General features: G+C 40.6%; 1 protein-coding gene across 3 annotated transcripts in view; it reads left to right on the top strand.

The window, feature by feature from the left end:
- The window catches only part of kifap3a (kinesin-associated protein 3a), a 292,502-nt gene that overhangs the window by 193,847 nt on the left and 84,966 nt on the right, over nt 1-13,689 (top strand). For all 3 annotated transcript variants that reach the window (XM_077534647.1, XM_077534648.1, XM_077534649.1), the window contains exon 13: nt 5,593-5,705. In XM_077534647.1, coding sequence (XP_077390773.1) covers nt 5,593-5,705 — 113 coding nt within the window. The remainder of the gene's footprint in view (nt 1-5,592; nt 5,706-13,689) is intronic.

The raw sequence follows: 13,689 nt of genomic DNA, 5'->3' as shown, positions 1-13,689 counted from the left end.
TCTCCCTGGCAAACTCGACGTAGGTGCGGTTTGGGGCTTTTTTGTAGTTCCTAAATTTTTGACGGTAGGCTTCAGGTACTAGTTCATATGCGCGTAAAATAGTTGATTTCACCGTTTCGTAGCATAAGCTATCTTCCAGTGGCAATGCAGCAACCACTTCCTGGGCTTTTCCCTGTATTTTGCATTGTAACAAGAGAGGCCAAACTTCACGCGGCCACTGCAGGGCCGTTGCAATGCGCTCAAAAGCGAAAAAATATGAATCCACTTCGCTTTCTCTAAAAGCGGGCATGAGGGGAAGGTATTTGCCTACATCGAAAGCAGAGCAGGGTTGAGAGGTGGAAGGCGGGGCTGCAGCAGGACCGGGGCTCGCGAGGCCACGCTGAGCTTCAAGCTCCAGCCGTTTAAATTTAACAGCTTTATCCGCCTCAATTTCCATTCTCCGAACCTCCAACTCCAAATGGGCTTTTCTTGCACTCTCCCGTTCCTCGGCCTCTATTCTGAGGCGGGCTAGGCGCACTTTCAGCCGCGCCTCAGTAGACGAGTGGCCGGTTGTCCCACTGGATGAGCGGTCTAAACGAGAGCGAAGGAACGGTTGATCGGGCCGTCCATCACCCTCGGACTTCGCCTCAGCCATGGGGGGGCCCAGGACGGGCCTCGTACTGTCCTGAGGAGGTGTTGTGAACCCTGGGTTGGGTGGAGGGAGCGGTTCCTCTGCTGGCAAAGTGCCCAATTCCACCAACCCCTCCCTGACAAGAGCCTTCAATGCATCCTTTCGAATTTGGCTCGGAACAAAAATAGAAAAATGTTCTGCAATTTCTATCAGGTCCACTTTCCTACAATGGTGCAGATCCTCTATTGAGGGATTTAATATAAACTCTCTTAAATCAAAAGACGCCATCTTTGGCCTGTCTGGTTACAATTAATATATATATACACAATAATGTTTGTCCCCTACCCGGAAATTAAATCTACTATTATTATTGTCGCGGGAGTTTGGCTCCCGGACGAGCCCCCAATGTGTTACGCCCGGCTCGTCAAGGGGAAGGGAAGTAACACAATAGCAGGAAATAAAGGTAGATAAACACGGGGTCGACTTTAAGATCTGAGTAGTTTTAATTGACGTTTCAGGCAGGGGTTTGTCAAGGGAGTGAAAGTGGGAGGTGAACAACTAATAACCGTAGTTGACAGCACTGACAGAACGGAGGAGACACAACAATAACCAAAAGGGGAATGATACAAGTATACACACGAGCACAAAATGGGTTACCCAGCTCACGGGTCTAGCGAGTGTCTCACACCAAATAGCAACACGAAAGAGACACGAACGAGGCGAGCTGCACTGAGAAGTTCCAGCCGCCCCGAGGAGCGGCAATGCAGCGCTTTTTATTGTGGAGCAGTCCGGCCAGGTGGTAGTCGGCGATTGGCGGAGAGGGCTGGAGCTGCTCCACCGAGGGCGTAGGGGCGGACGACCACCGCCCAGGACGTCGCGCTGGCACAGGCGTCCAATCAGCGCGTCGCGCTGGCACAGTCGTCCAATCAGCGCATCGCGCTGGCACAGTCGTCCAAACAAAGTGTCGCGCTGGCGCATTCAAACTGAAATACCATAATACGGGCACCAGCCGACACAAACACACACATACATACTAGGGGAGCGGAGCCGGCGGCGGGCCCGAGCCGCCAGCCGTAACATAAACTAATTAATACCGATATTAAAATTATCGCTAAGGCCTTGGCATCTAGACTAGAGACAGTAATCTCGACAATTATTCATAGCGATCAAACAGGTTTTATTAAAGGTCGTCATTCTACTAATAATATTAGGAGGCTCTTTAACTTGATTAGTATGTCACAGCGGTATGATAAAAAGGCAGTTGTTATTTCGCTGGATGCAGAAAAAGCCTTCGATAAAGTTAACTGGTCCTTCCTCTTTGCTGTCTTAAATAAATTCGGCTTCGGGGAGTCATTCATTCAATGGGTCTCAATATTATGATTCCCCTAAAGCTACAGTTACTACTAATGGGATTACATCACAGAGTTTTACTCTACAAAGGGGTACAAGACAAGGGTGCCCAATGTCTCCTTTATTATTTTCTATATTTATTGAGCCGCTTGCATTAGCTATACGTCAGGATAGACGGATCCAAGGAATCCACTCCGGGACAATAGAACATAAAATTAATCAATATGCCGATGATATATTAATCTATTTAGAAGAACCTGCTATCTCGTTAGGAGAATCATTTAACTTAATAACTAAATTCTCTCACTTATCAGATTACTCTATTAACTGGACAAAATCAACATTATTACCTATTACAGAAAATTCATGGAACCCTACAAGTCAGGATCCACACTACTCCTTTCCTACAGGTAATTTAAAATACTTAGGTGTTAAAATTTCACCTAAGTTAACTGAATTAACTTCTTTAAATTTTTTACCATTATTGGATAGCATCCGTAGTGACCTGGAGCACTGGAATAATCTTCCGATCTCTTTAATAGGACGGATAGCTACTATAAAAATGAAAGTTTTACCAAAGATAAATTATTTATTTTTAATGATTCCATTTAAACCTACGTCTAACTGGTTCCAATCGCTGGACTCTGCTATCATAAAATTCTATTGGAATAAAAAAAAAGCCAAAATTAGTCTTATCTACTCTTCAGGAAAGTAAATCTAAAGGAGGTTTAGAGGCACCAAACTTTATGTACTATTATATAGCTAATCAACTACAATATCTTGTGCTATGGACACAACCCAACAGAGATACTAACTGTTGGTTGGAATTGGAGCAGAAGGATTGTAATAATCTTAGACTGTTAGATTTACTCTTTATTACAAAATCAATAAAACGACATAATTGTTTTAAAAACCCAATGATAGCCGCCACCCTGACTGCTTGGTGGAAGGCATTAGAAATTACAAATTCCCAATTGGCGCCCTGTGGGCTCTCTCCCATTTGGCATAACCCCGACTTTCAACTTAAGTTGTTCCATTTAAGCTTATGGGAGCAGAAAGGAATTACACACCTTCATCATCTTTTCTCAGATAATAAGTTTATAGTGTATACAAACTTGGTCCAAAAATATGAAATAAAAAACGGAAATTTCTTACATTATCTGCAAGTTAAAAATATGGTTAAGAAACAAATCCCAACACTTCTGGATACGCTCCAACTGCCTGTCTTAGCTAAAGATATTATAAAGCTTTCTCCAACAACAATAAAGAAAATATCAAAAATATATAAGTTATTTTTATACACAAATAAAACGTATTTACCGACTTTAAAATGGGAAAAAGACTTGTCTATAGTTCCGGAACCAGACTTTTGGACCCAAATCTGTGAAAATGTATTTAAAATGACCAAACAGACAAATTTGCAACTTATCCAATATAAGATACTTCATAGAACATATATTACACAATATATGCTCGCTTTGCTGGACCGCGGTTGACGGATTATTTCTTTGGTGGTGGTCCTTATGCATGCCAGATCCATCGCACCAGCATCGACTGAAACTCAAACAGAATTTGAGCCTCTCCCTCCCACAGCCCCTTGAATCAGTGGGTGCTGGTGTCTGTGGATCTCACTTTGCTTCATCTATCCTTCCCTCCTTCCTCTCTTTAGTTTTTCCTCTGGTCACTTGAGATCTCAATTTATTGGAAGTTTGAGGTTTCTGGGGTTGGCATAAGACTAAGATAAGTTTTGTAACCACGCAGTAGGGGTTTGGTTGGTGCTGGATTTCACTTTGATGGATTGGATGTACTGGCTTCTATGGATCTCACTCTGCCTCATCGATCCTTCCCTCCTTCCTCTCTTTAGTTTTTCCTCTGGTCTCTTGAGATCTCGTTAATTTGTTGGAATTTAGAGGCTTCCGGGGTTGGCGTAAGACTTTGATTTTGTAACCATGGGGAAGGCAGGAAGTGTTTGGTCGGTGCTGGATTTCACTTTGATTTATCTTTCTTTTCTCTTTATTTTTTCTGACCTTTTCTCTGGTCTCCTGACCATTTGAACCTCACGACTCTGGCAAGACTCTGAAGTACCTGGTTAAGGCGAAGGGTAATGGGATATTTATAAGGTTTTAGGTGAATTAATGAGTATAAATTTATACGTATTTGCACACGCACGCACACGCACGCACGCGAACGCACGAACACAAACGCACGCAAACGCACGCACACATACACAAAAAAAATAAAAAATAAAAAATGAAGGTTGCTGCAATTTAATAGTTTGTGAGTTCTTTTTCTAGTTGAGAGGTTAATATAAATTGTTAAAACACACAGAATACAATCAGGTTTTCATTCATATTTTATCTGAATTTTATGGGCGAAACACCAAAATGCCAAAACGCTGAGCAGAGACTGAGAGTATGGGGTAAGAGTTAAGAATGACCCAGTGAAACATCAAGCATATTTAATTAATAAAGTTCCAGATCATATAAAAAAAAAAATCATAACACGGTTCTGCATTTAGGTTCAGGGAAAATAAATGTCCTCTAACTGTAAGGCGAAACATGCATACAGAAAAACTGTCTTCACTAATATGCTATTATATAATATGCTATGCTCCACTAATAAGTAATTGTTTCTATGGCCAAAAAATCATTTGGCATCTCCCATAAACAGTTGAACAAGACAGCATACATTTAGGGAAAATCCTTACCAAAAATTGACTGTACTTTTACTAAAACTCAAATGTTTCACTTAAAGGTACCGAATGCAAGATGCGGAGTTTTTGCAGATTTGCGACCTCTCTGGCGAAAAGCAGAATGGAAGCCAGCGATGTGCATGCGCCCAGAGTACAGAGATATTAGTTAGTGGTAGTACATTGTGCATTGCTTATCATAAATAGGCCCTATCGCATTTTCATGACGAGGTCTTTTTAGCAAGAAGAAAGCAAGCTGTGGGTCCTGTTTGATCTTCTTGGTCTTGGTCTTTCCACCTACTCCAATAATGCTGCTCCAATATTGACCCACATCCTCCCACAACGCTTTTGCCCTTCCTGTCACACTTGACAGGTGTTATCCTTTCCTGATCGGTATTCTGACCGTGGTCAAGGGGCACAGGGGAGAGTTTTCCCTCCAGGGTCAGAGTCACCTCTGGAGACAACTCGCATTGCATGTCGCCATGATAGAAACATAAGGAGCCACCAGGAGACGGAGGGTCGCACTGTAGTCTTGGTTTATTATTATTTTTGATACGCTTTTATATCCTCTGTAACACACCCTTGTGTTATTCCAGGGTCTCGTAGAAACACTCCTAAACACTTCCGCCTTGCCAGCGCTTCCACGGAGCGAGAGAGCGTGCACGTAGTGCCTCCTGTCCATTATAAAAATTTTTAAAGCAGTGTGGGTGAAAAATCCGGTTATTTTAACATGCAGATTTGCGTCAATATTGCGACATGCCCCTTTAAATTCTACATGCATGCCTAATAATTAGAACACAGTGTGTATGTAAATAAATCATTTTTTGGCATATATATTCTCCATGTACAGTATAAACATTTGGAGGATCCCCAGTGAGATTAAATTTGGTCACAAACGGCCATGTATACTTCCACCTTCAATTCTTTATTTTTCCATCTGTAGGTAATGGTTTGAAGATGCTGATGAAACGGTCAATGAAACTAAAAGACATTCTGATGATGAAGATGATCAGAAATATTTCCCAGCACAATGGCCCAACCAAAAATTTATTCTTGGTAAGTATTAAATAAGGCTGCAACTATCCACTACTTTGGGTGAATATTGAAATGATTATTTAGTCCTTGGGCCAAAGCCCAAAATATGACGTATCTGTACCACCTGGGTGTGCGATTTCTAGTTGTTGTTGTTTTTTTGTTGTTGTTTTTTTTTTTAATAGTTTTTTTTATTTTTTTATTTTTATACCTATACATCCCTAGTTTATTGTTTAATATGATGGACCTCTCAGACTGGTAGCTTTTTAGTGGTTATCACCTCATGACGTAAACATTCTAAGCTTTAATTTAAGCCCATTTGTGAAGTTCTTTTTAAAATATATAGGCCACTGGAGCTATTCATACTTTGATAAACACTTTTTTTTCCTTCACAATTTTCACCTAAACTATACCCTTTATTTAAGCGGTGTGGAATCAAGGAACATTGAAGACAGAAAATACAAAATCTGGAATATTCACCAGTGTCCAAGGATTTAGAAAATGTATAATTTATTCATGCTATGTCATTGTTGGACATGATTTCAGACTAAGGGTGTAAATCTCTCCAATCAAGACGTTTCGATACGCATCTCGATACATGGGGTGCGATCCGATACAAGGACGGTTCGATTTTAAAATGAAACGATTCGGTTCGGTTCGATTCAGTAGGATTACGATTCGATGTTCGATTCAGTAGGATTACGATTCGATTCGGTTCGATTCGGTGTAGCGGTGCACCGATTAATTACTCAACGATTAGTTAATTGTCAAATTAATTTACAATTATTTTGTTACTCCATTAATGGTTTGAATATCTTGTTTAATTTAAAGTATTAAAATGTGTTGTAACTTGTACATATGTGAAAATCTGCTTTTATTTTGTAAATACAGCGATCTGTAATCTTCTAACATGTTGCAGACCAAATTAGGAACTATCAGTCTTTTAAATTGCTGTTTTATACATCTGCCGAAATACTCCACTCGTAAGTTGTAACCACTAATTAATATATTTTTTAAAGTGCCACCTTACTACATGTAAACTAATTAACTTAAATGATGACAGAGGCCAATTTTTGAGTAGCACTCAGAAAAAAAAAACCTTATGAGAGAACATTTATATACACATTCTTACTGAGTAGATAGATAGATAGATAGATAGATAGATAGAAATATACTTAGTTTATTTGTTTATTTATGTATTAATCCCCCTAATGCTACGTTCTCACCAAATCCGAAAAGGCGAACTGGAACGCTTCATTCGCGAGCGTTTCACCGCGTAGAGTGTTTTTGGAACGGTTCCGCTCATTCGTGCTCACTGTAGCGGAGGGGGCGTGTCCCTTGGTGAACAAGGAAGTGGAGCACTTTTAGCGAGTCAACAAAAAGTGAGCACCGCCAACTACTTTCACTTCTTTCTTGGAACTAAACAGCCGTGGCACTATTTTCTCCTTTTTTGAGGTACGTGATAGCACTTTCGCTTTTTTAGTGGCAATCGGGCGGCTGGCATTTGTGCTAAAAATAGCTTTGGCGTTAATAATAATCACTGCTGCTAACTCGGTACAGTTCAAAAGCAAGTAAACAGACTTACCAGCACTTTATTGATCATCATTCTGTCACGGCTGGCCGTGTTGTTGCGCTGACAATATAGAGGACGCTGTGTGCGACGTGGCCCGTACTCGAGGCCGATTGGCTACCGCGAGGCGAAACGCGAAAAAAGTTACATTTCTTGAACTTCGACGAATGTGCGAATGTGCGGATTTTCGCTGCTGCACACCTCGTCCCAACGCGCGAAACGCGTCCTCCGCGCCACCCCACGCACTTTCATTCCGTTGCGCGGGAACTCCATTGACTACAATGCAAACGCACCGCCGAATCGCCGTCCCTCGCTTTTGGTGAGAACGCAGCATAAGGGGAAATGTAGTTGTCCATCAGTAGCACCAGGAAAATAAATACACAACAAAAAGACATCTCGAAAGTACTCAATATGTAAGAACCCGACAGTTTACATCACTACTAATTATTATAAAAATGGATAGCAGCTGGAATAAAACATCTCTTCAAGCTCTCAGTTCTGCAGCGCACATGGAAAAGACGATTGCTCCTTTGAGCAGACTCGCCGTGTTCCTGAGTAACCTGCAACTTTCTCCCGAAGCAGCAAATATGCATTTTAGAGCTTCTCCCACACTTATTTCATAGTTAAGACAAACGCACGCCACACAGTGCTATGTTCGCTGTAAATGAAGATAATACTACTCACTTCAGCATGAGCGGCCCATGTTATTTTTTTTACGTCCGTACAGTATCAACATGCGAATCCACCTCTGACCGTGGTCTTTCTTTTTTAAGCTTTGAGACAGTACAGCACGGTAGCATTTTCATTTAATGCTCTTAACTCAAGAGTTCTTGTTGTAATGTACACGCGCGTTCGGATCGGGTAGCATCGATTAGCATGTTTACAGCGAGGGACTTGAATGGCGCACACTTCTCTCGTAAGCACAGATGTATATATGACAACTGGATTATTAGTGCGCTTGTGATGTATATGCGCACGGAAATCCATGTGATATGGAAGTCAACGGATGAGCAGCTTTTGGGGACGCTAATGTTTTCATCATGTCCTGACTCCTGAAAGCCCTCATTCGCCACAACGCAGTAAGTGTTTAAGTTTATTACCTTTCTCTGGTCGAGTTGTGGGCCTTTTAATTGGAAGAAGTCCTGTTTCTCTCCGTGGGGTTAAACACCGCAATTCCTGTACATCTGCCGTACTCGCAGTTGACAGTCTTTGAACATGGCGACACTTTTACCAGCATTCCATTGTTCGTATAAAATTAACATCTCTTCCATACTTTGGACATGAAACTTGCCGGAGCACGTTGTGTCCGCGTCTTCAACACTTTCCTCCCAAAACCGGAAGCCAAAGCGCTACCTTACTGTAGTTGTCCACTACGGCGACAAACACCGCTTCCCGGGCGAAGTCTCGCGTGACTTGGAGTCGAGGAAATGCAGTTTAAACAGCTCGCTTGTGAATAATCTCATTCATTCAGGAGGACGTTTCATTCTTAAGGCACTGAATCGAGAGCAACCGGACTCCGGAAAAAAAAAACGGGAAAAAAAAAAGTCCTAAAAAGTCTAAAATTCAGAAAGTTCAATTTTAGGCCTTAAATGTCTTAAAAAAAACAGCCATATTTTCATCCTAGGTCTAAAATGTAATTTACCCAAGTCTAAAATTCTTACATCCGCTCATTCTTACATTCCGAGAAGTGTCTGCTCTGTAGAAAGAAAGAAAAAGCACAAAAAAATGTGCATGTTGCGTTATTTCTATTATTTGCGTGCTCAAAGTGAAGGAGACATTTGAGGGGTGCGTTTGCATTGTAGTTCAATGTAGTTCAGGTGGGCGGGAGCGAAGGTACGTGGGGCAGTGCAAATGAGATGGTTGGTGAGATGTGACGCTCCACCGCTTGTTTTGCCGCAAGATACGACAACAGGAGGGGGAGGAATTATCGTTGTTGCTGTCTGCGGACATCCCGAGCTCAACATGTTAAGCCAACACTAAGGGGACAAAAACAAACAAACGGGCAGGGTGGTGAACGACGAACTTGGCAGACCTGGGTTGGAATGTATTCACTTTTTTGTTTTTGTTACATTTATTGAACTGTGTACCAAAACAACAGAAGACATCACTATTGATATTAGCCAAAGCATCATTAGCACAGTGGTGGCCAGTTAATTGCGATGCTGAAACGTTTTTGTTTTTTTCTGTGAGGACTTTTGTCATAATGTAAGTAAGTGAAGCAAAGCAAGGCCCCGATCTCCGGTGTGTGCGAATATTAATGAAGCGGCCACGTCCAGAGGTGTGAACACACTGTACAGCTCTGGCAATGTAACGCTAGCGAGTAAAGCTAATCGAAACATTTGTTTTTGTCATTTCCTTTATTTAACCAGGCAAGAAACTCATTGAAAGTAACAATCGCTAATCCAAGAGTGATCTGATCACATGCTAACAAAGCCCCTTCTCTATTTGTATGAATGTAGCATTGTTAATTAGGTGGCTCGGTACTCTGTCAAATACCGGAAAAAACATACATTTCAAGTTTACTTTCCCGACTTTCCGCCAAGATATTGCAGTTAGCTTGTCTGAACAGATAGTGCGGGCAATTATTTTTAGCGAGTCAGAACGGAAAGTGTGGACAAGTCAATTTGTAAGAAAATGGGTAAATGCTAGTCCAACAAGAACTAACTAGAAATTCCCGACTTTTCCAGCTGGTTGGATGAGGTAGATGGGCACTCGGCTCGTTGCAAAGTTTGCAAAAAAGATATAAAGTTGGGGACTTTGGGCGTGAATATGGTTGTATAGGCAAGGCAAGGCAAGTTTATTTGGATAGCACATTTCATACACAAGGCAACTCAATGTGCTTTACGCAAGGAAAGGCAACACATAAGCATCAACAAACAGTAGTTAACATTGAGAGGAAGAAAAATAAATGAAAATAGGGTACAAAATTTACTATGAAGAACATACAATGACAATATTAAAACATTATTCAGCAAACTTTAAAACATTTAGCGTAAGGAAGTTTAAAATAAGAATAAAAATAATAAGAATAAAAAAAACTTAATTCAAGCTGTTTAAAATAGGTTGTATGTATGAATGTGATTGTTGTGTGCATTGTTTTGAGAACTGAAGTTAATCTCAGGTTGGTCATTGTCAATATTGTTTATTACATTGTATATGTTGTATGCTTTTGGTGCACTTCGACATGTTTGAAACCAAAATAAATTGACATGGTTTTGAGAAACAAATATGTGACCCCCCCCCTTTTTTTTCTTTTTTTTTTTCTTTTTTTTTTTTTTAGGGGTCGTCGGTCGGTCGTGAAGTTGGTCTAAAATTTTTCTCATAATGGTCAAAAAAAAAAAAAAAGTCTAAAAAAGGTCTAAAATTTCACAGAGTGATTCCTGCAAGAACCCTGTGGACTGTTTTGGTTGTTTTATAAGACATAACATAAAACCGATTTATGAAGTCTTGATCGGGCCATCGACCGGCACAAGCTATTTTTAGACCGATACAGTAGTCCGTGTGCCGGCGCACTTGCGTCGTTGAACTCAAAATCGTATTTCCGGTTCGAAACGGTTTTTGTTTCACCCCTATTTCAGACCTTAAAATGAGAAGGAGCATTTTGAACAAAAACGGAGACTTTACTTCATGCAGGCTATTTGGGTGAAAACTACTAGTATACCCATTATTTATGCCCTGTGGCATCAAGGAACATTAAAGACAAAAAAGATAAAAACTAAAGATTCAGGAAATGTGTACTACTGTCATACCATGTCATTGTTAAAGATGATTTCAGGCCTAAAATAAAAATTTTGAATGAACTCTGATTCCTTTGACTTTATTTTGTGGCTACTAACCCAGAGGACTTCTCATTTGAAGAAGCCCTGTGAACCATCAAGAACTTTCAACTTGAGTTGTGTCCAAGTCCCATCCCCGAGAGCCCTTATCCAGCCTCTTTTTCCCTGTTTCCCTTGTCAAACATACCTTATAAAATAATCAATTTGTCAGCGATCTCATCAAAAGCCTTAATACAATCCTGATTATTTGATTCCGGTGTGTTGGAGGAGGGAGACATTTGGAAAAAAAGGCTGAATAGGGGCTCTCGAGGTCCGGACTTGAAACTTGAGAACCCCATCATGGAGCTGTTCCAGGTCTGCTTACACTCCCACCATACCCTGCATGGTACTTCATCTATGTGGTTTTTATACCTCTCTGTGAGAGAGAAAATGTTGGGTCCGATTTGAGATTCCAGAGAAGGCATTTGGATGCTACAACTACCATGCGCCCCCTTGGTGTTTTGCTTTTGTCAAGTTAACTGTGCTGGGTGCTAGGGCTGCACAATATATCGAAAAAATATCGATATCGCGATATTGGCCCTTGCGATATGCATATCGCAAAGGCATGCAATAAGTTTTATATGGAATTTTATACTTTTTATTTGAATTTGACCAGTCAGATGCTCATTAAAATGTGCATCGCCATTCAATAGTTGAAAATTATCAAGACATAATTACAATTAATTAACTAAGATTACATTAAGGTTGCTTATTTTAACACATGAAAAATGTTTTTATTTCATTAGGTTATAAAAATGTAATTTTTTTTAGGTACATGTTAAATATCGCAATAATATCGATATCGATATGTTCAGCAAGTATATCTCATATCGCATGTTTTTCCAATATCGTGCAGCCCTACTGGGTGCCTATCCTGCCCGAATACTATGCCAAGATGATGCAGCTGCCTGCAGAACACTCTGAAGTATTTTGCAAGCTTGTGTCAAAGTAGTATTTAATATCAAAAATGGAACAGTATTGAGGGCAGGAGGGAGCGGCAGATCGACCGGCGGATCAATGACGCATCTGCAGTGATGCGGCCTCTGTATTGGTCTGTTGTGGTGAAGAACAAGCTGAACCAAAAGGCGAAGCTCTCGGTTTACCAGTCGATCTACATTCCTACCCTCGTCTATGGTCACGAGCTGTGGGTCGTGTAAATAATAATAAATAATAATAATGATAATAGTAATATATGTATTTGTATGTATGTGTGTGTGTGTATATATATATATATATATATATATATATATATATATATATATATATATATATATATATATATATATATATATATATATATATATATATATATATATATATATATATACAGGGCTGTGAGCCGAGCATGTGACAGACGAGATCTGTACTTGGTTTTTATGATATTGAGATGTGAGAATCCCCTCTCACAAGCTGCACTGCTTAAAGGCAGTGTAAGAGACAATTTAATCAGTTTGTTGATGTTTGGATACATATCCAGGTTACTTGAATTTACTATTCGAACCAAGTCATACACATAGGAGGCTCCCAAGCGTTTTCCTGTCTGTTTTAAGTGCATCCATTCTCTCACAGTCATTTCACTGTCAAGTTGTAAGATGACTTCATATTTCTGAAGAATGCTTTGAACAGTTGTGTTGCCAAAACGGTGGAGGTCTTGCATTTCTTGAGGCCATGTTGTGGGATCAAATACTAAGAAGTGGTCACATGACTTGAGGGAGTTGTATCTACTTTCAAATTCTTCAATTAACCCTCTGAGTAAATTCGACTTGTCTCTGTCAGCATCAGTATTGGAAACAGCGCGTGTCCTGTGGTGACCTTTACTATCAAGCAGAAGTGTGAACTGTCCAATGGCCACCATTAGTTCATCTTTACATTCTCCAATGGTCATTTTTTCCTTCTGAAACCTCAAAGATGTGGTCTTCAAAATGTTACCAATATCAAGCATGTTGGCCAGAAAACATTGAAAACGCTCTGTGCAGATATGCTGAAATTCCCTTGTGTCACTTGTAGCCAGCTGCATTTTAATGGCTGGCAGTAGTCTTGATATTTTTAACAGTGTTTCATGCCTCCATGCAGACCATCTGATATTATGAAACTTACCCAGTTTCACAAAAGAAATCCCATTCTCTTGACACATTTTTCTCAATGTAGCAGTGTTTTTTGCACCACCTTTCTGCAAGTAAAACTGCAACAGCTTGATCAAACAGCGATTAAATGTCTCACAGTAGGGCACACTTTGATCAGCTGACTTTGCACAGTTCTCTAGTGTGTGTGCGGTGCACAAAATGTGCACCAGGGAGCTTCTAACTGCAACGAGTTGCTTAAGTTTTGGCACAACACCGTTGTACGCACCAACATTAACAGCAGCACCGTCTGTTCACACAGCAACCAGCTTGCCCCTCCAGTCATCCAATCCTGCGTCCTGAAAAAGTTTCACGAGTCCGTTGGTAATGGCTTGTGCGGTTCGATCAGCACCCAGTTCAATTAGTCCAAGGAAGTCCGAGGAAAAGTCTCCGTCAGTGGACACTGACACAATGTAAACAATCTCCTGCTCAGTTTTTGTGATATCCTCCGATCCATCAAAAAGTAGCCCCCAAAATTCAGAAGACTGCAGCTTTGCTCTCAA

The sequence above is a fragment of the Festucalex cinctus genome, chromosome 10 (genome assembly GCF_051991245.1).
Source record: "Festucalex cinctus isolate MCC-2025b chromosome 10, RoL_Fcin_1.0, whole genome shotgun sequence".
Taxonomy (NCBI): domain Eukaryota; kingdom Metazoa; phylum Chordata; class Actinopteri; order Syngnathiformes; family Syngnathidae; genus Festucalex; species Festucalex cinctus.
The sequence above is the reverse complement of the archived record's forward strand: the minus strand, read 5'-3'. Positions and strand labels throughout refer to the sequence as shown.